General features: G+C 49.5%; 1 protein-coding gene across 6 annotated transcripts in view; it reads right to left on the bottom strand.

The window, feature by feature from the left end:
* The window catches only part of KIAA1671 (KIAA1671 ortholog), a 168073-nt gene that overhangs the window by 66322 nt on the left and 77412 nt on the right, over window positions 1–24339 (bottom strand). Inside the window, exon 1 of one of the 6 annotated variants that reach the window (XM_064367863.1) lies at window positions 13053–15006. The exons of 4 other annotated variants lie outside the window; for them this stretch is intronic. In XM_064367863.1, the coding sequence (XP_064223933.1) occupies window positions 13053–13337 (285 nt within the window). In that variant the 5' untranslated portion in view covers window positions 13338–15006. Of the gene's footprint in view, window positions 1–12566; window positions 12878–13052; window positions 15007–24339 lie in introns of those variants that run through there. One more of the 6 variants, XM_064367864.1, reaches the window with a different exon arrangement.

Raw genomic sequence — 24339 nt, 5'->3', positions numbered from 1 at the left:
CCTTATGACAGAGAGCTATCCATCCCTATGCCAGTGTCACCATGGTGTGAAACCCGGTCTACACCATGGTACCTCTCAGAAAAGGCATCCCAGCTCTCTCAATCCACTTTCTCAAATGGGAGGCACAAGAAACGAGATGTCAGCAGACCTGGGCTGGAATCCGTGGTTGGCCAACGGTGAACTAGGTGACTCTGGGCAAGTCACCTCTCCCCAAGTCTCAATTTTATCATTTGCGAAACAGACATGACACAGATAATACCTACTGGATGAGGATTCTCTAAGGATTTAAGACAATCTCCTTGGCTCAATGGATGGCACATGGTCAATGCTTAAAATACGTTCCTCTTTAAGCCTTAATTTCCTCATCTGTAAAATGGGACAATAGCCTCTCCCTTGATGTGACCCTCCAGTTTTTTTTCTCTGAAATTTTATAAAGAAGTCACATCTTCCCAGATGGCCTAGCTGCCAGATGCAAACAATCTGGAGAGGCGGCTGCCACAGCCAGCCCCTGGACCAGCAGCTAACTTTGCATGAATACGAAATAAACAGTCAGGCACGGTAGCCCATGCCTCTAGTCTTAGCACGTTGGAAGGCTGATGCAGGAGGATTGCTTGAGCCCAGGAGTTCAAGACCAGCCTGGGTAACATAGTGAGACTCCCATCTCTACAAAAACTACAAAAAATTAGCTAGGCATGGTGACACATGCCAGCAGTCCCAGCTACTGGGGAGGCTGAGGAGGGAGGATCGTTTGAGCCTGGGAGGTCAAAGCTGCAGTGAGCTATGATCGCAACGCTGCACTCCAGTCTGGGTGACAGAGTTGAGACCCTGTCTCAAAACAAACAAACACATGGTGTTAAGTGTCTGAGAGCTGGCAGTTTGTTACTGCAGCATAGCATATCCGAATCTGACTAACGTGGCAAGGTTATAAGGCCAGCAACTGTGACAGGCATTTATTATGCACTTCCTAGGTTCCAGGCATTGTGCTGGGTACTTCACAAGGAATCTGAGGCTCATAGAATTAAAATCACCTGTCTGAGGTCCCATAGCTGGCTAGTGGCAAAGCTGGGATTCAAACTAAGAACTCTCTGAAGGGAGAGCCACGCTCTGAACTGTAGCACCCCTCTTCTCTTGCAATCAAGAAAGAACAGCTGGAGATACCAAATCTATGCCTAGAAAACAAAAGTCAAATGTGTTCACAAACTCTGCAATTTTTAATTCTTAGTAAACAGGTATGTTTCAGACCCTCCTTTCAAGGGAGCAAGGCAATGTGACCAGACTTCTCTAGACTACAAATTGATGCTGGACAAGAGCCACCATGCTCTCATATCTCTGCATAGAGTTCACTGCTGTTTATGGCCCAGCTCTTACAATGAATGTTTGATGAGTTAAATGGGGTAATGAGCACTTAGAATCCAAGAAACGAATTCCATCCTATGCTGGGAGATTCATGCCAACTCCTAAAAGGGTGAGCTACTCAAAAGCCCCAGGACCCTGACCCCAGGCGGGCTGAGCAGCCAGCCTCCTTTATGGGCAAGAACATATGAGACAAGAAAGGCATCCACTGGGAATACCAACACCTCCCACAATACCGACCACGGGTGGGTCTTCCTACCTCAATTTACTCATCTGCAAGACAAGGGATTAAATAATACTCCCTGGCCATCCTCGGACTATTCCCATAAGCGTAAGTGAGAAGAAATGTGTACTGGTTATCTCTGGCTGCGTAACAAATAGCCCCACAACTCAGTGGGCTGAAATAATAAGCATTTATTATCTCACACAGTTTCTGGAAGCCAGGGATCTAGGAAGGATTTCAGTGAATGGTCCTGGCTCAGGGTATCTTATGAGTTTGGAGTCAAGCTGTTGGCCAGAGGTGCAGTTTCACCTGCAGGCTGGAAGATCTGCTTCCAAGCTCACCTGTGAGTCTGTTGGCAGGTTTCAGTTCCTTCGTGGTAGTGGACTAGAGGCTTCAGTTCCTCGCCATGTGGGCCTCTCTACAGGATTGCTTGAGGGTCCTCAAGACACGACAGCTCTTCCCAGAGTGAATGCTCCAAGAAAGGGAAGGAGTGACCAAGAGGGAAGCCACAGTGTTTTCTGAAACCTCATTTTGGCAAGGCACAGTGGCTCAAGCCTATAATCCCAGAACTTTGGGAGGCCAAGGCGGGAAGATCATGAGGTCAGGAGATCGAGACCATCCTGGCTAACACAGTGAAACCCTGTCTCTACTAAAAATACAAAAAATTAGCCAGGCATGGTGGCACACGCCTGTAGTCCCAGCGAGGCAGGAGAATCACTAGAACCTGGGAGGCAGAGGTTGGAGTGAGCCAAGATCATGCCACTATACTCCAGCCTGCATGACAGAGCAAGACTCCATCTCAAACAAACAAACAAACAAAACCTCATCTCAGAAGTAACAGCAGGTATTCTGTTGGTCACATTGACCAACCCAGGACAGCATAGACGGGGACTTCACAACAGTGTGAATACCTGAAGGCAAGAATCACCGCAGGGGCCACCTGAGAGGCTGTCTATCATGTTTGACTGTGCCTTGCCAACTCTTAAGCTCTGATCAAATAACAATGGTGATGATGATAATAACTGTTTACCAAGATCCTACTGACACAGGACAGGCAAAATGGGGCTTAGCCCATGAGGGCTCTTGGCTTTGCCCAAGAAAGAATTCAAGGGCAAGCTGGAGTTGGAAGAGAACAGCTTTATTGAAGTGGTGGTGTTACAGCTCTGTGACGGCTCCTGCAGAGCAGGGCTACCCCAATGGCAGACAGTGGCAGCTCAGGGCAGTTTTGCAGTCATATTTCTATGCACTTTTAATAACGTGTAGAATAAGGGGTAGTTTATGCAGGAATCTCTAGGGAAGGGTAGTAACTTTTGGGTTACTGGGTCATTGCCATGGAAAGGGACAGTAACTCTCTGACAATGGTAAACTGACGTGTCACACTGGTAAGCATGTCTGATTGGAAAGCTGCTTCTGCCCTGGTCCTGGTTTAGCTAGTTCTCACTTTGGTCCAGTGCCCAATCCCCATCTCTGGAGTTGAGTCCCGCTTCCTACCTCACTATTAAGCACCACGCATTGTGCTAAGTGTTCCACCTCAACACAATCTTTACTGCAACTGTGGAGGGAAGCAATATTGTTGGCCCCATTTTACAAAAGAGGAAACTGAGGCTTAAAAAAGTATGAAAACTACCCAAAGCCACATAGCAAGGGAGACACAGAACCAGGACTCAGACTCACAGCTCTCAGATCCCACAATTCACTCTCTTAACCAGCAGCGTATACTGGAGCTGGCCTGTCCTGGCCTCCCAGGGACAACTACAATTTTCAGGAGCCAGGTATTAAACACAGCCATTACTAAAGATTAAATGATCTAAACTAAAAGAAATCACATTAAAAGCAAAAGTAATAAATACTCACATCTCAGCACTTCCTAATTACTTTGCTCCATTTTATTATTTTCCATGGTCTTGAGGTCACTTATGTCTATTATATCTATGTGATAAAAATACTACAGAACAGTGATCTAGGCCAGACACGATGGCTCTTGCCTGTAATCCCAGCACTTTGGGAGGCTGAGCCAGGCGGATCACAAGGTCAGGACGTGGAGACCATCCTGGCTAACATGGTGAAACCCTGTCTCTACTGAAAACACAAAAAATTAGCCGGTGTGGTGGCAGGCACCTGTGATCCCAGATAATTGGGAGGCTGAGGCAGGAGAATCGCTTGAACCTGGGAGCCAGAGGTTACAGTGAGCCAAGACTGCGCCACTGCCCTCCAGCCTGGGTGACAAAGCAAGACTCCATCTCAAAAAAAAAAGAATAGTGAGCTACTGTCCATCTTTCCCCAACTTTGGGTTTAGTGAAAACTAGTTAGAAGCTTACAATTGGCCATGGTGGGAGTATTTATACCATGAAATTGGGCAAATGCTACCAATCAGAGCTTTTTCCCCAACAAGACAGGCTTGTTAAACATTTACCAGCACACCATTACAACTAATCTAATACATTATTTCTCTTGTAAGGACTTCTCTTGCTAAAGACTCCATTCTTCATGAAATCCAAAAACATAACACTCCCTGTGATGTGTATCAATCCCGATTTCCTTCCTGAAATTTCTGACTTCCTGATGAGGAAGCAAGAAACATTTGTCTGAACAAAACATCTGGGATTTGAAAACGCTGCCAGAGGGAGAGAGAAGTGAGAGTAACAACTGGGCTTTCTGACCATGGAAAGCAACATGAGCTTACTTAAACCTCAGAGACCTCTCAGAAATCCAGACGAAGAGGTACATACACAGACCCCGCCCCTGCAGGGGTCACTTCTGATAGCCCAGAACGGGAAATGACCCAAATGTCCAGCCAGACAGGTTAATAAATTATGAAGACACAAACAGTCTCATGTTGCAAGGGCATTAAAAGTGTTATAAAGACATATAAAATGTTCATTTTTAAAGACTATAAAGAGACAGAGGGTTGGCGATTTTGTTTGGAAGAGGGAGGAAAACAGACAAGAAGGAAATGCGCTCCAGTGCTAGGAGTGGTTTTCATCAATGTGATGTTAGAAGAGTGGGCGGGTTTTGTTTTCTTTACATTTTTCTTTATTTTCCAAGTGTACATTGAGCACACGCTATTTTTTGGCCGGGGACAGAGGAAAGGAGATTAACATTATTGAACAAAAGCAGATCCCTGTGGAGCGCCCGAGCCCTCTGTTCTGTCCCTCTATTCACTCTAGGTCTCTCCCAGAGGCACCTACTCTCAGACCCAGCCTTTGGCCCAGGCTACATCTATAAAGGAACCATTGTTCTCTGGGTGACATCATTCTGCTGCCAGGAGGGTGAAAAGGAGACCTGAAATTGGGTGAGGCCAGCCCAAAAGAAAGCAGCTTGTCCTGCCTGCCTGGTGACACTGTAGCAGAGAATGAAGTGACATCATGCTGGCCTTTGGGGCTGGGTTTAAGTCTAACCCCTCAAATCCACACCCCAAGGCGTGGCCTGAGACCAGGGCACCTGGCAGGGCTTCTGGACATGAGGTGGCAGGTGGCAACTGGCAGTCGGCACAGGCAGCAGGAGATGGAGGAAGGGTGCACGGCAGCCGGACCCCACTGCTTTGAAGCCCAGATCTCCAGGAGAAATGCGTTAATAACAACCTGTGCCTGGCACACAGAGGCACTCAGTAAGTGGTAGCTAGAGTTGTTATTCTGCTCTTCTCTTCCAGCACCCCACACAGAGGCACAGACCCGATCATCTGAAGAGCTCTCCCTTGCTCAGTACCCTCCAATGCTAAAATCTAACATCCTATCAGAGCCCCCCTCCTGGGCCTTACCCGCCCTGGCCCCTGGCCCACCTCTCTTAGCTCACTTCTACCCTCTCCCACTGACCCGCGCTGCTCCAGCCACTCTGGGCTCCTTGCTGCTGCTCTTCAAACACACCAGGCATGAATCTGCCTCAGGACCTTTGCGCTGCTTTTCCTGCCGTTCCAATGTCCCTCCAAACTTTCTGGGGCTCATCCCTTCACTCATGCAGGTCTCTGCTCCAATGTCACCTCCTGAGAAGACCTTCCTGACCACTCTTCCTAAAATACACTCCCACGGTGTCCATGCCCTGTTACATTTTCTTCAGAACCCTCACCATTATCTGAGAACACATTCTTTGTTCATTCATTGGTTTATTTAGTTGTTTAATGTGTCTTCTGCTCCTATGAATCCTCTGGGGGCAAAGACCCTGCCTGTTTCTTCCTCCATGGAGCACAGTACCTGGTAGAAAAGAGGTACTCAATTAAAAATTCTTAATGAATGGGCCGGGGGCGGTGGCTCACGCCTGTAATCCCAGCACTTTGGGAGGCCGAGGCGGGCGGATCACAAAGTCAAGAGATCGAGACCATCCTCGCAATGATGAAACCCCGTCTCTGCTAAAAATACAAAAATTAGCCAGGTTTGGTGGCACGCGCCTATAGTCCCAGCTACTCGGGAGGCTGAGGCGGAAGAATTGCTTGAACCCAGGAGGCGGAGGTTGCAGTGAGCCGAGATTGCGCCACTGCACTCCAGCCTGGCGACAGAGCAAGACTCCATTTAAAAAAAAAAAAATTCTTAATGAATGAATGAGTGGTTTTTTATTACCATTATACTTCAGATTTTCCAGACTGCCCTCTACCAGGAAAGAACTCCAGACCTCCCTGGACTAGAATCCCGGCATCAACTCTGAGATCAGACGGGACTGGGAGCGTTCAGGCTGGTGTGACCATATACTTGGTATCCTCTCTTATGAAGTATATACCAGGGCTGTGTCACTTATCCTCTCTGGGCCTCAGTTTACCCATATATAATATGGATATGTGTCACGAGGTGGACACAAGACTGAAGGAGAGTGGATTTCAGGAAGACAGATATTCTGTGAGCTCCTAGCCACTAGTGTTCCCGGTACTGGCAATCCCAAGGTGAATCAGGATGGTCAAAGCCCTGGCCCTTGTGGAGCTGACATCCTAGGGGAGGAGTCAGAGAATAAACCAGGGAGCAAGTGACATGAAATAAGCACAGACTGAGACAGGTCCCACGAAGAAGTGAAGTGGGATGGGTACAGGGAAACGCAGGGGATTCGCCACAGCCTGGGATGTGGGGAAGCCTCTCTGCAGAGGTGAAGAGAGGACAAGTGCATTTTAGGCAGGGGAAATGGTGATGGCACAGGCCTGGGGTCTGGAAGGAGCATGGGGTGACTGATGAAGAGCAGGAGGTTAGAGTGGCAAGGGCAGAGTGAGCATGAAGGACAGAGGTAGGAGCTGATGTCAGGAGGGAGGCAGGGCCAGGTCGCTCAGGAAAACTGGGCATCTAAGTCTGGGATGAGGTGGGGAATGATCTGATCTCTTGGGTATGTTGTGGGGAGAATGAACTGGATGGGAGGGGCCAGAGTGTAAGCTGTGGGGAGTGTATGGGGTGGTGAACAGTGGCCCATAAAAAGATACGTTAGCCAGGCTTGGCGGCTCACACTTGTAATCCCAGCACTTTGGGAGGCTTAAGTAGGTGGATCCCTTGAGGCCAGAAGTTTGAGACCAGCTTGGGCAACAAGGCGAAACTCTGTCTCTATTAAAAACACACAAAAAAATAGGTGGGTGTGGTGGCATACACCTGTAGTCCCACCTACTTGGGAGGTTGAGGGAGGAGGTTACCTGAGCCTGGGAAGTTGAAGCTTCAGTGAGCCATGACTGCACCACCACACTCCAGCCTGCGTGACAGGAGACGCTGTCTCAAACAAAAAACCACAGTTATGTTTGCATCCTAGCCCCTAGACCCTGCAAACATGACCTTACTTGGGAAAGGGACCTTTGCAGATGGAATTAAGCTGCAGGTCTCCAGCTGAGCTCATCCTAGATAATCCAGGAGGCTCCTATGTTCAGGGACAAGTGTCCTTATCAGAGACAGGAGAGGAGATGACAAAGAGGAGACAGTGACATGAAGAACGGAGGCAGAGATTGGAGTGATGTGGCCACGAGCCAAAGCATGCCTGGAGCCACCAGGAACTGGCAGAGGTGAGAGAGGACGCTCCTCTAGAGCCTCTGGAGGGAGCATCGGCCGCTGACATTTTGATTTCAGACTTCTGGACCCAAGAACTGTGAGAGACGAAGTTATCTTACTTTAAGCTACCAAGTTTGTGGTAATTTATTACAGAGCTGGAGGACCCTAGTACAAAGAGAGTACTAATGGAGATGAACTGAAATGGGGCTTCCAAAGGCAAGAGTCCTATGTATCCTTTCCTTTCAATTCTCCCCGACTCACTAAAGAAGAATGTGTGTGTGGCGGGGGGCGGGGGGAGACACTGAGCCCTGCTGAATATTTTAAGCAGCCATTCCAGTCCATAATTAACACAGAAGCAAATACTCCCACTCGGCCTTAGGCTGGAGGACTGAACACTCAGCTCTGAGGCTGATGTTTAATAGTGAATCCCCAGTGCAGGGCGTGGTCATGCTCCCAGCAAGGCCAACACATGCTGGATGGAATCCCCACTTCATGGATCCCGGCTGTGTGGCCCCAGGCCTGTGACTTCACCTCTCTGTGCTTCAGATTTCTCCATTCACAAAGTATGGGTTACACCCAATAGGGGCAGCTGTGTGGTTCCTGGCAAGTAGGAGAGGCTCAGTGGATGTGGGATCCCTGCCCTTCTCCCCATAGTTAAGTCACTGAGAGAATACCCCAGCTACAATTATTGTGCCCCACACCAAATTATATACGGCAGTATTCTCAAACCTGGAGGGGGCTGGGAGAGGCACTGTGATTCTGCCCCAAAGGGACCTGGTAATATCTGGAGATATTTTTGGTTGTCACAACTGTGGGACATGCTACTGGCTTCTAGAGGTTAGGGACCAGGGATAAGCTTACAATGCACAGACCCCATCCCTTGCCCCACACAGCCAAAAAGAATTACATAGCCCAAGATATCATTGAAGCTGAGGCTGAGAAATTCTGATATGTAGCAATAGTTTGAGGTTACTGATATATACAGCAATAGTTTGAGGTTACAGACAGATCCTTGATATTTTAAGATAGTTCCGTCATTTTCAGCACATATATGACATATTTACATTCTGATGTGTTTTATTATCAGCCTCACTAGAAAGCAGCTCTGTGAAGGCAGGATTATTGTCTCTTCTGTTCACAGCCATTTTTCCTGCACCAGGGTTGTGATAGGTACTCAGTAAATACCGGTTGAGGGGGCCAGGTGTGGTGGCTCACACCTGTAATCCCACCATTTTGGTAGGCCGAGGCGGGTAGATCACTTCAGAGTTTGAGACCACCCTGGCCAACATGATGAAACCTTGTCTCTACTGAAAATACAAAAATTAGCCAGGCGCGGTGGGTGGTAGTAGTCCCAGCTACTCAGGAAGCTGAGGCAGGAGAATCACTTGAACCCGGGAGGCAGAGGTTGTAGTGAGCCAAGATTGTACCACTGCACTTCACCCGAGGCAACAGAGGGAGACTCCATCTCAATACATACACACATACACACACACATACACACATATATACACACACACATACATACACACATACATACACACACATACACACATACACACACACACACACAGATACACACATGCATACACACACACACATACACATACATACATACATACATACTGGTGGAGGGGCCAGGTGCGGTGGCTCATGCTTGCAATTCCTTTACTTTGGGAAGCTGAGGTGGGAGGATCACTTGAGGCTGGGAACTCAAGAGCAGCCTGGGCAACATAGCAGGACGCTGTCTCTACACAAAAGAAAAAAAATGGCTGGGTGTGGTGGCGCACGCCTGCAGTCTCAGCTACTCCAGAGGCAATAGGATGGCTTGAACCCAGGGGATCAAGGCTGCGATGAGCTATGATCGTGCCACTGCGCTCCAGCCTCAGTGACAAGGCAAGACCTAATCTCCAAAATAAATAAAATAATAGGCGGGGTGCAGTGGCGCTCATGCCTGTAATCCTAGCACTTTAGGAGGCCAAGGCGGGTGGATCACTTGAGGTCAGGAGTTCGAGACCAGCCTGGTCATCATGGTGAAACCCCATCTCTATTAAAAATACAAAAATTAGCTGGGTGTGGTGGCGGGCCTGTAATCCCAGCTACTGGGAAGGCTGAGGCAGGAGAATCTCTTGAACCCAGGAGGCGAAGGCTGCAGTGAGCTGAGACTGTGCTGCTGCACTCCAGCCTGGGCGACACAGCGAGGCTCTAAGTAACTAAGTAACTATATAAAAATAAATACTGGTTGAATGAAAAAGTGAGTGAATTAATGAAGACACACAAATTATACACACCTTATGCTTAGCGTGGAGTCCTGCACACAGTAAATACAGAGTCGCCCAGGTTCTTCCTTTGCTCCCTAAGGCACCAGTCAAGGCTTCTAGGAAGGCGGGATTTACATTACAGTCTGACGCCCCCCGGAAAGCAACATGGAATGAACATTTACTCAGCACCTCCTGCATGCCAGCCAGGGCTGTGCTGGCTCTTAGTCCACGCTGTCTCATTGACCCACCCTTCAGACAAGTCTCGGTTGAATCTCCATGTTTCAGATGAGGGCACTGAGGCTGAAAGAGGTGATTTAAGGTGGCCCAGGTCACTCATTCTGCACGTGGTAAGTTGAGACTCAGGCTCAAGTCTGTATGACTCCAAAGCCCTCTCTGTGCAGCACCCTGTGGCCTCAGAGACCCCCAACTTCCCGCTTTTATTCCAGTCTTGACCCCTGTGCCACTGCCATTGTTCATGGGTTCTGGAATTTTCTGTCTGGCCTCTAACTGGAGCCCACCTCGTCTCCTGGGCTAACCCCGGCGTCCCAGGCATGTTTCTCAGGCTCATACGGGACTGCAGCACAAACGTGTCTCTTCCTGCCTTTGTGGCTCAGAGACAAAGCGTTTGTTTTCCCTCTTTCTCCTTTTTATCCCTTGGACACAGAGGCAGGCAGGCCATTAGCAAATTACTTCAGGGCTGGCTTTAGAAAACATTTCAGGGCACGCCTTTGAGAGTTATTTTATGCCCGTGATAGATTCTTCTACATTGCTCTAAGTAAATACAAGCCAGAGGCAGGAACCAGGATGAAAAGAATGGATTATTTAGATAAATCACGCAGACAAGGTCGGAAAGACTAAAATCCTGGCCCTTCCCAGTCCAGCCATGGACACTGTTGTTGTCCCAAACTCTTAAGTAATTGTCAGTGGCTTTAAAAAGTTTCTTCCCATAAAACGAAGATTTAAGTGAAGTTCCTGAGTGAAAGGGGAATGTGTGGGTTTTCCAGCTCACTGAAAATCTTTGAAGGGATGGTTTGAGAGGAAAGGTTTGGTTGTCACAAGAATTAATTTTTAAGGCACACATACCACACACTAAGCACAGCCACACTCACCACACGTTTACCAGCCCATCAATGCACGATCATCCCCATTTCACAGAGGAGGAAATCAAGGAACAGAGAGGGAAGGAGTCTGCCCAAGGTCACATGGCTGGGAATTGGCAGAGTCAGGTCTCAACCCCAGGCAGGAGGTCCCTGGCCTTGCGTTTTCCTTGACTTCTCTGCAAGACGGCACGTGTTCCCATCCCAACTCTGCCTTTACCCTACTCAGGCAGAGTGTCCAGGCAATGAAAAGAGAGAGGACATTCACAAGTGTGCACCTACTGTGTGCCTGCCACTGTGCCAGGGGCTTGCTTCAATCTTACACCAAGCCCTTGGTTCTCCTCATTGGACAGAGGAAGAAACTGAAGCTTAAGAATGGATCAGGGCTCCTCAGCCAGGAGTCTGATCCAAGCTGTCAAGGCCAAGGCCAGCTGGTGCCTACCACCCAGTAGATGGCTACGTGGAAAGGAGCCCAAAGCTTGAATGTATTTAGCCTGTATTTACACTGCTGGAGGCATCTCAATGTAACAGGGAATGGCTCTGCACCACCCAACTTCATTCATTCAACCAGCTAGAGAAGCCATTCTTGCCAGTGGCACCAACCTGTAACACAGGGTAAGAGGCCTAGGGGATTCAGGGGTCACACCACTCCCCAGGCTGGGGAAAGAGGGATGTCAAAAGAGCCTGCCTATCAGCAACCCCATACCCTGAGAGAGAACAAGAGTGACAGAGAGGGAGAGACAGAGACAGAGCAAGGCAGAGAGACACATCACAGAGACAGAGAGACACACAGGGGGAGACAGAATGAATGAGGGGCCTTCTTTCCCTGTGCCAAGTCACACCTTCCAGAGGTTGGGGAATCTGTCGCATAAATTCAAGCTCCACTAATTTGTCCAAGGCCACAAAGGAGCACAGACCCAGTGTGAAGGCGACATGCTGTCGATGAGCCGTGTGTCATGCCCAAGCGCTCGGCTAATGTCTTGCATTTGCACCTGCCCGCTCTGGCTGCTGTGTGACCTAGGGTGAGTCACCCCACCTCTGGGCCAGCAGAGGGGATACTGAGTCCCTGCAACTGGCAGGACAGCTGTGAGCCCTGCCACCTCGAGTGTAGGGAGGGCCAGCTCAGGGCTCCTCCTAAATGCTGGGTCCCTTCATGACTGTAGGCACTCCTGACTAGGAGGAACCCAGAAAAGGGGCTGGCTTAGCCCTTCGCCTGTCCTCAGGTGCTCCCGCGAACGGGGCCAGCACAGTCAGGTGGCAGACGTCTCCTATGTGAAAATGCCAGGCACTCTCTTTAGGTTCAGGCCTGGTCAGTGATGTGGGCAGACCTGAGGTTATCGGGAGAGCCAGGGGAGAACATCCGCCAGGAGCTGGACTGGAAAGAACCCGGAATGGGGAGGTCAGAGCCTGGGGTTCGGGTCCCAGCTCTGCCACTCGTTTACTGTGCTGCCCCACAGGGTAGGCACTTTCGCACTCAGGCCCCAGTCCCACCTCTCCAGATCATCGTAAGGTCTCTACAGTTGTTTCTGCACTGTCCCCTAGCAGGACACAGGCCAAGCTTTTAATCGTGAGCTGTCACTCCAGACTGCTGTCTCAATCCCGAGCCCTCTTGAGCCTGCCTGAGTGAGAAATCAAGGCCTCCCACCCTGGCCCACTCACACCAAGCCCCAGGTTCATGGTCAGCGGGCAAACTCACCCGCCACCTTGGTCTCCTAAGGCCCTTTCCTTGGCAATCAGATGAGAGCTCAGTGGAACCAAGGAAGCTACAACTCAGCATGCACACGACATGGCCACTTGTTCTTCCTAGCAGGGTAAGAGGAGCCGAAGCAGGTGCCACTAATCCACCCTAAAAATAGGGGGAAGGACGAGCTTTCGTGTCAGGGTCTGGGGTGTTCACACTTAAACATAAATCAACTAGCAAATTCGGCGCACCTCACGTGCTGGCCCTGTCCACACAGACCTCGACTCCAGCAAAAATTTCCTGACCAACTTCGTGAGAGAGAGGAATTATTGCTACGTGCCTCCTTCCCAGGTGCAGAGAACACGGAGGGCCTGGGCTTTGACAACTATTCTGGGAGAAGTAACTTCCCTCGTTTGATGACTGGGACCCCCTCCCTGGGACGACTGGAGGGGAGGAGCTTTCAGCATTGTTTTAATATTTTCTAAAATATCATAAGCTTACAATATCTGGCGGTTCCGAGTCTGTCTGTCTTTTCCTCAGTGAAGAAAATCTCTGTTGGCTGCGAGCAGAGAAGCGGCGGAAAGATTCCCGACTCCGGGAGGCCAGGTGTCGGAAGGAGGAGGTGCGCTTGAAGGGGGTGCGGCTGGCCGGCTCTGCACTCGTCCGTTCATGCCCCACCGTGGTGGTCACCAAATTGAGGGCTTCCTGGAAGGACCTCCTAACGGTGCCCATCCATTGGGTCATGTGGGTCTGAGCCACTGTGAGTTTATCTCCCAGGTAATCCATGGGGCCAGCCAGGAAGAGAGGGAAGGAGGAGGTGAGGGAGGGAGGGAGCAATTAAAACGCCAGTCTCCTCTCCCCTCTTCTGACCCTCTTGCTCATGGAAGTTCTCGGCTTGCTTGGAGGAAAAGCAAACAAACAAACAAAAAACAAGAAAACCCAGCAGCTCTCTTCAGGCAAACCAAGGGTAAGTAAACATCCCTGAGCCAGCAGCCGGCTGCATCCACGGGCACCGCTCGGAATTACGAGGCAGCTAAGTGGCAGGCTGGGAGTCCACCCCAGCGGAGCTGTAAAGTCAACACACCGGGCAGTCCAGGTTCCAGCTGCTGGGCTCACCCAGCTGATCAGCCGCGACGAGGAGCTTTGAGGAACAAGCAGGCTGCTCTCACTCCAGGGCGTGACGGCCCCCGAAAGGTGCGGGGGGAAGGGCAGCCTTGGGCACCCTCGTCCTCACTTCCCTTCAGGTAGGCAGCCCCCCTGAGGTGCACCCTGGAAGGTTCCAGTGGGCAGGCTGCTGCACCCTGCTGTCCCCTGCCCAGCTGCCCTCAGCCAGACCCTGCTCACCTGACCCATGCAGGTTTTCTGTCCTCTGGCTGGAGATTCCAAACCTGTCAGCCGGCAGGCGGCTAGCTCACTTCCGGAGGCAGCCACCAGGGCCCCCGGGTCCCCTGGCTGAACAGCCAGGGATGACATCAGCCCCCGTCTTAACGAGGGGCTTCGCTGCCCAGGAATGCAGGAGGGGCCTCAGAGAGGCGGAGGCGGTGGCAGCGGCCGCCCAGGGAGCTGACGTCCGCCCCCATTTTTTTCTCCCCCAAGTCCCAACTCGCTCACGGTCCCTCGGGGCTGATGGCAACTTCACGTGCCTGCCAGTCTACCCACCCCTGTGCCCTCACCGCAAGCGCACCAGGAAATGTGGCTGCACGTGTGTGCATGTGTGTGCACGTGTGTGTGTGTGTGTGTGTGTGTGTGTGTGTGCCTGTATGTCAGAGATCTGGCAGCCCCCGGAAGGTTAGCACTGCTGGGAAACTGCTTCTGCCTCTACAGTTACAGGCAGCATCTTGGGACCTCTGGTCGGCTGTCAGTCTGTCTCCCTCTCGTGGTCTGTTTCGCTGTTGGTTTCTCAGCCTCGCTCTCCTCCCTCTCCCTGTGTCTCAACTTCCACTTGCTTCTCTTCCTCCCTCTCTCTCTCTCCCCCTCTCTCTCTCTCTCCTTCTCTCTCTCTCTTTCTCTCTCATTTCAGCTGTCTCCCACTCCCTTCCTGCAAGTCAACACTGAGCCAGGTGAGACAGCCCCTGAGGTCCCCCCAGGAAGGACTGGAGCAGGCTGTATTTCAGTACAGGCGGAGTTACCATGGCAACCTGGGGCACAGCATCTGCCCCGTCCTGGGTGGCAGGCTCAGCACTGGGAGCAATGGGAATGATTCATGGTTTACACCAGGTCACATGAGCTCACTGGGTTTTAACCCTTACAGAGCTGGAGTACTGTGGGTTGGGGGTACAACTAGACCCTAACACCAGCTTCTCTCACCAGGCCCTGCTCATCTGACCCAGGCAGATTCTCTGCCCTCTGTCTGGACAATCCAAACATGTCAGGGGTTGTTAGAAAGGGGTGGGCAGCAGCTGGATCCTGGAGGTCAGGCACACCTGTTAAAGGAGGTTTCTCCTCCCAGCAGGGATCCATGTCCCCCCAAACCCACTACTTTTACAGACAAGGAAATGCAGATTCAGAGACATAGATTCATTAGCCTAAGATCACACAGCAAGGATGGCACCAGGGCATGCACCAGAGCTGCTCCCACCCCAGGTTTTTCCTAGGTCTGATATGGTACCTGGCCCAGAATTAAAGCTCTGTAAATATTTATTGTTCAGACACCAAGTCCACGATTGAAACCCAGGTCGCTCCGAATGCATCCCACGTCCTTTCCACCATCACCTGACTTCAGTTTTGAACAAATATTTATTTTCTAGACACTGGTCAAAGGGCCTCACTTGAGAAAGTTTATCACAAAGAACTCTCTGGCAATGTGGCCGACAGATCTCTTTCTTGTCTATGTAGTCCTACTCCTTACAGCTATTCATTCTCTCTCTCTCTCTTCCTTTTTTTCTTTTTGGATTCAGGATCTCACTTTGTTGCCCAGACTGGAGTGCAGTGGTGTGATCACAGCTCACTGCACCTTTGACCTCCCAGGCTCAAGCGACCCTCCCACCTCAGCCTCCCAAATAGCTGGGACTACAGATATGTGCCACCACACTCAGCTAATTTTTTTGTGTGTAAATTTTTAGTAGAGATGGGGTTTCACCATGTTGCCCAGGCTGGTCTCGAACCCCTAGACTCAAGCAATCCACCTGCCTCAGCCTCCCAAAGTGCTGGGATTACAAGCATGAGCCACCGCATCCGGCCTCATTCATTCTTTCACTCATTCATTTAATAAAGATTCAGAGGGTGCGTACTGTGAGCCAGGCACTGCATAGAGATTAAGAACAGAGGCCTCAAGCCGGGCGCGGTGGCTCAAGCCTGTAATCCCAGCACTTTGGGAGGCCGAGGCGGGTGGATCACGAGGTCAAGAGATCGAGACCATCCTGGTCAACATGGTGAAACCCCGTCTCTACTAATACAAAAAATTAGCTGGGCATGGTGGCGCATGCCTGTAATCCCAGCTACTCAGGAGGCTGAGGCAGGAGAATTGCCTGAACCCAGGAGGCGGAGCTTGCGGTGAGCCGAGATTGCGCCATTGCACTCCAGCCTGGGTAACAAGAGCGAAACTCCGTCTCAAAAAAAAAAAAAAAAAAAAAAAAAGAACAGAGGCCTCATAGCCCACCAGGGGATGACAGTGGTGGCTAATATTTATTGAGAGGTAACTAAGTGTCTAACACCTTCTAAGCATTCATAGGAATCAACTCATGAATTTTTTTGCATGAACCCATTTGACAGAGGAGGAGACAAGTCCACAGAGGTGAAATCATATACCAAGGTCATGCCTGACAGGCATCCTCCAAGATGACTCTCAATAATCCTTGCCCCCTTTTATTCATACCCTGTTATGGTCCCCTCCCACAATGAATGAAGGTTGGTTCATGTGCTTAGCAGAGTAAAGAAGAAGTGATGGGCTGGGCATGGTGGCTCACACTTCTAATTCCAGCACTCTGGGGAGGCCAAGGTGGGTGGATCACGAGGTCAGGAGTTCATGACCAGCCTGGTCAAGATGGTGAAACCCCATTCCTACTAAAACTACAAAAATTAGCGAGTCATGGTGGCAGGTGCCTGTAATCCCAGCTACTCAGGAGGCTGAGGCAGGAGAATTCATTCATCTGGACACAGAGGTGGAAAATCCACTGGGGTACTCACGAGGAAAAATGTTAAATCAAAGTAGAAAGTAAAACACCTTTAAAATGATCATACCCAGTGTTGTCAAGGTTGTGGTAAAACAGATACACATACCTACAGCAGATGGAAATGAAAACTGGTATATACTTCTGGGAGGAAATTTAACACCCTAGATCAAAAGTCTTAAAAAATAATCGCTCGCCAGTTAATGACATGCATATTGAAAGGTACGGCTGAAGTGTACTGATGTCTATAATTTTTTTTTTTTTTGAGATGGAGTCTCGCTCTGTCGCCCAGGCTGGAGTGCAGTGGCCCAATCTCGGCTCATTGCAACCTCCGCCTCCCGGGTTCAGGCGATTCTCCTACCTCAGCCTCCTGAGTAGCTGCAATTACAGGTGCGCGCGCCACCATGCCTGGCTAATTTTTGTATTTTTAGCAAAGACGGGGTTTCACCATGTTGGTCAGGCTGGTCTCAAACTCCTGACCTCATGGCCTGCCCACTCAGCCTCCCAAAGTGCTGGGATTACAGGCATGAGCCACCGCTCCAGGCCAATCAATAATTTATTTTGAAATGCACACACACACACAAAAATGAAGTGCTAGGTAATGTGGCCTGTAATCCCAGCTCTTTGGGAGCCCATGGTGAGAGGATTATTTGAACTCTGTAGTCCTGGCTACCCTGGAGGCTGAGGTACAAGGATTGCTTGAGCCTGGGAAGTTAAGGCTGCAGTGAGCTGTGATCATACCACTGCACTCTAGCCTGGGCAACAGAGTGAGTGCCATGGATAGATGGCTATGTCTTTATAAAGCATCCATAGCAAAATGTTATAGAATCTAGCTGATGGGTGTGTTCCTACATAATTTTTCTATATGTTTGAACATTTTCATAATAATAGGTTGGCGATGGGCTGTGACTAACTTTTGACCCAATAGTTGGTGATCCAATTCTATACACAGGAATTCCTTTGGAAATAACAATAAAAATATACAAACATTTGACTACAAGAATGCTCATCACAGTCACATATATAACGATGAAAAAGTGTAAGAACCTAATTGTTCAAAAAGGGACTTGCTCAGTGCTGTGTAAGCCACGCCGGCGCCAGAGGCAAAAGGAAAAAGATAAATAATACTGATCCTGTTTTTATTTACAGTTCTGATTCTTTTCTCATCATGAGAATGAGAAAAGAAAATTAATTTGCATTAATTAATTGATTGATTTTAATTAATTAAAATTAATTTGCATTAATTTTGAATTTTAAAAGACACAGTTAAAATATTATGCATAGTGATCACTGACTTTTCTTGATGTCCCCCAGTTTTATGCCCTATGTAAGCATCTCACTTGCCTTATTCTAGACCCACCTCATCTTTGCTAAATAAGTATAGTATCATGATTAAGGGTTTGGACATCCAGCTATAGCTCTTATTAGCTGTGTGATGGTGAGCAAATTACTTGACTTCTCTGGTTTTCAGAGATGAAGTCATCAAATGCATCATTTTCGTCAATGCAGCTGGTGACCTCCCCTGACTAAGATCCCCTTTTCTAGAAGGTGCACACACTGTTCAGCTGTTGTGAATGCTGGTTACAAAAGACTCCGAGCTCCACCCTCCTCTCTGGAGAACTGCCCTTACTGAAGGCTATGCCCAGATGCCCACAGCCAATGACTGACCAATATGGAACACAACCCCCAGGTCTCCCGGCCTCAAGGCGCCACCAACTCAGTGATGCAATTCACACCCACGGGACTGGGCCGAGGCTGGGGCTCAGCTGAAACCGTGTCTGGACTTAGCTTTGTCCCCTGCCCCTGTCTGTTGCCCTTTTATCCTTATGCATTTCACTTGAGAGCTTTCCCTCAATCAATCGCTGCACCAGAATCCTCGTCAGTCCCTGCTTCTAAGGAACCTAACCAAAGACCACCACCACCATCAAGACCATCACCACTGCTAACTGAGCGCTTAATATGTGCAGGCATTGCACTGCATTGCCTCACTGTATTACACCATCAGCTCCTCCCAACAATGAAAGGAGGCTGATACCATTAATACGATTATCATTCCCATTTTACAGATGGAAAAACTGTGACAGAGAGAAGTGAAATGACCAACCCAAGGTCACATGACTGTTAAGTAGTGGAATTTGGCATGCCCAGCCTCACACCTGTGATAAGTTCTATATCCAAATCAGTCTGGATGGCAGACGAGCACCCAGAAAAGCAGGGACCAAATGGCAGGTGGGATCACCCAGTTCTGCCTCCTTCCAGAAGCGGGAGAGGGGCACAGAAGTGAGCTATGAAGCCAGATGTCTGCTTGTTCCCTCCTGGCTTCCTTTAGGTACAGAGCGGTCTGCAAGTGTGACTATAAAAAGCTTCGCTTCCTGAAAACTGGGGCAGCACAAGCATCCCCCTCCGGTCCCCCCCCCCCCGCCCCCGCAAGAGGACTTTTTCTGCAAAGTCTTCTGTTCTCTCCAGGAAACTCTTGGGATGTTTCTGGGCATCAAAAAAGAAAGAAAACCATCTCTTTCTTATATAATTAATCCAAAAAATGCTGGAGAAGCTGCCGAGATCCAGGAAGCAAATGGGAATTTCATCTACAATGTGAGGCGAGACACAGAGATCGCCATTTCCAGATAAGCATGTGTGGTTTCACAAATCAGAAAATGGCCCAAGCGCGGTGGCTCACACCCGTCATCTCAGAACTTTGGGAGGCTGAGGCAGGTGGATTGCCTGAGATCAGCAGTTTGAGACCAGCCTGGCCAGCATGGTGAAACCCCATCTCTACTAAAAATACAAAAATGAGCTGGGTGTGATGGTGAGTGCCTGTAATCCCAGCTGCTTGGGAGGCTGAGGCAGGAGAATTGCTTGAATCCAGGAGGTGGAGCTTGCAATGAGCTGAGAACATGCCATTGCATTCCAGTCTGGGCAACAGAGCGAGACTCAGTCACAAAAAAAAAAAAAAGAAAAGAAAAGAAATCAGAATGTCAGTCATTCATTCATTCAACAAACATTCCCTGGAGAGCTACTTTCTGTAAGACAGTGTTGGGCCTGAAGGGACCTATAGCCTCTGAAGAGCTCAGTGTATCTATCTGATTCTTAGCCATGGTTGGAAAGTGTCCCCAAAGGCCATCTCAAATCTGAGGCTATCCCATTTTTGCCCCAAAATCTAATACAAACATGTATAATTTCAAGAATCTCTGGTCTGGTGGAAGAGAGAAATAGGAGGGAGAAAAAGAACAATTGCCAAGGGTTCTGATGAACAAGTGAAGAACAGGCTATGGAAACATAATAGGGAGGGGTGAACCGCAACCAAGAAATTCAAAAGTTGAGGAAAGAAGGTCACAGGGAAAATGATCACTTATTAAAGACTTACAATGAAAAGAGGGGTATCAGGGTGGGGTTTTGAAGGATGAACAGGAGTATTCCAAGAGGGCTGAAAGAGAGAACAGCACATTGAAAGGCCAGGAAGTATGGGCACATTCAGTCTTGCCCTTGGAGTTTTGGACAAGTGGGATCCCTGCCTATGGCTGCCTTCCCCTCCTCTCCCACCTCCAAGATAACCTTCAGCTTTTCCCAAATGTCCTGCAGAAGGCTCATTTATACTACCCTCTTCACATCCTGCTTCCTAAAAGATTAGACATTCCAGGACTGTGCATCCTAGACCAAGAGGTACACTAATATTATGTTAATAAAGAAGGCTGGGGCTGGGCGCATTACACGCCTGTAATCCCAGCACTTTGGGAGGCTGAGGCGGGTGGATCACCTGAGGTCAGGAGTTCAAGACCATCCTAGCCAACATGGCAAAACCCCGTCTGTACTAAAAATATAAAAATTAGCCAGGCTTGGTGGTGGGTGCCTATAATCCCAGCTACTCAGGAGGCTGAGGCAGGAGGATCACTTGAACCCAGGAGGTGGGCAGTGAGCCGAGATCGCACCACTGCACTCCAGCCTGCGAGACAGAGTAAGACTCCATCACAAAACAAAACAAACAGAAAAGAAGGGGCTACAGTGGAAATAATAACCACTAATGAGGATTTACTGTGTACCAGGAAATGGTTCTCGCACATCGTACCTCACTTAACCCTCAAAACAACCGTCGAGCGTGTGAGTCCTATTAGTGATGATCCTCATTTTACAGAGGACAGTGAGGTATGAAGAGCCAAAGGGACTTGTCCACGGTCATTGAGCTGGCAAGAGGGCTCTGAGACTGGAACCAGGACTTGTCTGATCCCAAAGTCTTTCCCCACCTCATTCTCTACACTTCTCTTGTCCCCCCAGCCCTCTCGTGAGGGTCAGGAAAAGCCTTCTGAAGTCTTGCCCAGTTGCATTAGATTTTCCTTTCTTGTCAACTGGCCTGGAGATGAATTCCCAGGACTACGAGTGGGAAGGGCTGGCTCTCGAACTCAGCTTCAACCTACTTTTTTCTCCCTTTCAGATGGAGCAACACCATCAGGCAGAGCGTAGCTGATGGCACAGGGTTTCCGCCTAAGGCCTACATCACCTGAGTCATGGTTTTCTCATCTTGTATGAAGCCCATCCCCTTCAAAAGGTTGTAACAATGACAACAAAAAACAAAAACAAAAACAAAAACAAATTGAGATAATTTGTGCCCCTGGTACATAGTTAACACTCAATAAGGCCAGGCGTAGTGGTCACACCTGTAATCCTGGCACTTTGGTAGACTCAGGCGGGTGGATCACTTGAGGCCAGGAGTTCAATACCAGCCTGACCAACATGGCAAAACCCCTATCTACTAAAAATACAAAAATTAGGCCAGGCACGGTGGCTCATGCTTGTAATCCCAGCACTTTGGAAGGCCGAGGTGGGTGGATCACAAGGTTAGAAGTTCAAGACCAGCCTGGCCAAGATGGTGAAACCCCATCTCTACTAAAAATACTAAAATTAGCTGGGCGTGGTGGTGGGTGCCTGTAATCCCAGCTACTTGGGAGGCTGAGGCAGGGAATTGCTTGAACCCGGAGGTGGAGATTGCAGTGAGCGGAGATCGTGCCACTGCACTCCAGCCTGGGCAACAGAGCAAGACTCCATCTCAAAAAATAAATAAATAAATAATAAAAAAATTAGCTGTGAATGGTGGTGTGTGCCTGTAATCCCAGCTACTGGGGAGGCTGAGGCAGGAGCATTGCTTGAACCTCTAGGTGAAGGTTGCAGTGAGTGGAGATCGCACCACTGCACTCCGGCCTAGGCGACAGAGCAAGACTCTTAAACAACAAGAAAAACATTCAATAAATGGTGACAACAAGGTATGATGGTTTTTCTGTTATAATTCCTATGATCTCACTGTTGAAATGAATCACAGGACCCTAGACAGTCAGAACCAGGACACCAGCAGGGTCCAACCTAGGCCAACCCTCCCACTTAATAAAGAAACAAGCCCAAATCAAGGGCTGCCCTAAGGCCTCACAGTCCATCCAGCAGGCGCCCTCGCTGATATCTCCTAGGAATTGTGCCTGATCTGAACTTTGACAGCGTCTGCAACCTCATATATTACCTGTTTCCCCAGTTCTTTCTACCCTGGGCAAATTGGACAGATGTTCATCCTGGAATGTGCCACACCATCTCTCGTTCAGCCCTTTGCACATGCTGTTCCCTCTGGCTAAGACACCTTTCCACCCCTTCCTCACCTGGCCAGCATCCAGTCCACCACAGCTCAGCTTAATACTCCCTCCCCTGAGATGCCTCCCGTTTCTTTATGTCCATGGGGGCAGGGGGCACCTCTGGGCTCCCACGTTGCCTACGTAAACCCCACCGAATCACACAGTGTACCTGGCTGTTATTTGGTTTACCCATCAGTCTTCCCCTCTGGGTGCTGAACCCGTGGGCGACAGGGACATGTCCTGTCCACCCTTGATACCCAACATCCTCAAGAGGATCTCATCACACCCACCGTGCGAAATGGAGGAATCACTGAGGCTTGAACCCAAATCACAGAACTCCCAACATCCCTCTCGAGAGACTTGTTTCCAAGGCAACAGGGAAAAGAATTCAGATAAAAGACAAAAAAAAAAAATAGAAATGACTTGATTTTACAAGTCAATCCCAGATTATTTATAAACCGAGCCCAAGAAGATTTCCTTGTGTTAATTTATCACATTCTTCTTCAAATAGTCATTTTAGTGACCTACGATGTCTTTAATTAACCTTGCAAGGAGCAAAAAAATAATCATCTGACAAGGAAATTTTTCTAGAAACAGACAGAAGCAGCATTTTCCACGCTGTGGACAGTTTGCCATGTGGCCCTGCCTGGCATGGAGAAGCTAGTCTGTAATTACAGCCCATCTTCCAAGAGCCAGGCATCTCCTAAGGCTGCACACCCTGGCCTTCTCTAAAATGGGAACAGGCAGGCAGAGGGCCCCCCACCTAATTCTCCTGCCTGACTTATCCCGCTGGACCACCCAGCAGTTCTGGGGTAACCAGTCCCTGGGAAGGAGTAGGGGAGCTCTGCTGGTGTCTTTCGCCACCCCGCCTGGGGCTGGACAACGCGTTTCTTTCCACCACAGCAGCTGAAGTGCCACATTTTTGGCTCAGCTAGCAAAACAAAGCAAGATGTTCTTGGGAAACAACAAATGAGAACTGGGATGAGGGACACGTGACCTCCCCTATGAAATGTATTTCTGACCAGTGAGTTTGCTCTCCTTGGCTGAACTGCCCCCTATGCAACACTCCAAGATTATAAAGGTCTCCATGAGTATCACAAAAGATTGAAAGAACGAGAAGACCTTTCTATCTTTCCTTCCTCCCTCCCTCCCGTCCTTCTGACTTCAACCAGCTCTTTCTTGAGTGCCTACTTCTTGAACCAGGCACTGTAGCAGGGAAGCCAGAGACCCAGTCCCTGGCCTGTGCAACTGTTTTACTTGGTGTTTGGAGTAAGCACAGTCACACCTCACAGGAGCTCTCACTCACTAATGGCCTACTATGCGCCCTACTGCCTTCTTGACAGGTATAATCCAGGAAGGGTGTAATCTCCATTGTACAGATGGGACAACAGAGGCTATGAACAATGACGTCACAAGTCCAAGTCATGCATGTGCTATGTGTAGAGCTGTGTGACACCACCCATGGCTAGGTGGAACTCAAAACCTGTGGCCTTAACCACCACGCTACCCTGCCCCTGGGAACACCCCCATTTGTGTCAGCTGGATTATGGGGTGCAGAAGATGTGGTCACAGGAGGGAAGACCTTGCCCTGTGTTCCTCTTCCCCCCACTCCATTTTGCTTTCTCCTACTTGCACTTAGATTGGCCGTGAACCCTGACTGAAGCCTGACGGTGAAAAACACAAGGTATGTCAGCATGGCTTTGGGGGCCCCCTCCCATACTCCATTCTGACAAAAATTCAACCACGTCGACGGCTCCAGTGACCAGCAGGTCTGGGTGGCCGAAGAGGGCACCTTGTATGCCCTCCTGCCCAGGCTGAATGGAGAAGAAGAGCCAGGCTCTGCCCCACACCACTGTGGGGCCCCAGGCAGCACTCCCCTCCTCTCTGGGCCTTGATTCCCCAAGGGGGCTATCCAGGAAGACCACAGGAAAGACCAGCTCAAAACCCCCGGCCTTCCTCTGCAAGGCCACCAGACACAGTTACAAACACTGTGTGGCCCGGGGCCCTTACACAGCCTTCTCCTGCCTCAGCTGCCTCCTTTTGCAGATGGAAATCATGATACCTACCTCCCAG

The sequence above is a fragment of the Aotus nancymaae genome, unplaced genomic scaffold, assembly GCF_030222135.1.
Source record: "Aotus nancymaae isolate 86718 unplaced genomic scaffold, 86718_ANA_hifiasm-v0.15.2.pri h1tg000076l, whole genome shotgun sequence".
Classification (NCBI taxonomy): domain Eukaryota; kingdom Metazoa; phylum Chordata; class Mammalia; order Primates; family Aotidae; genus Aotus; species Aotus nancymaae.
Note: the sequence above shows the minus strand (reverse complement) of the source record. Positions and strands in the feature narration are given on the sequence as shown.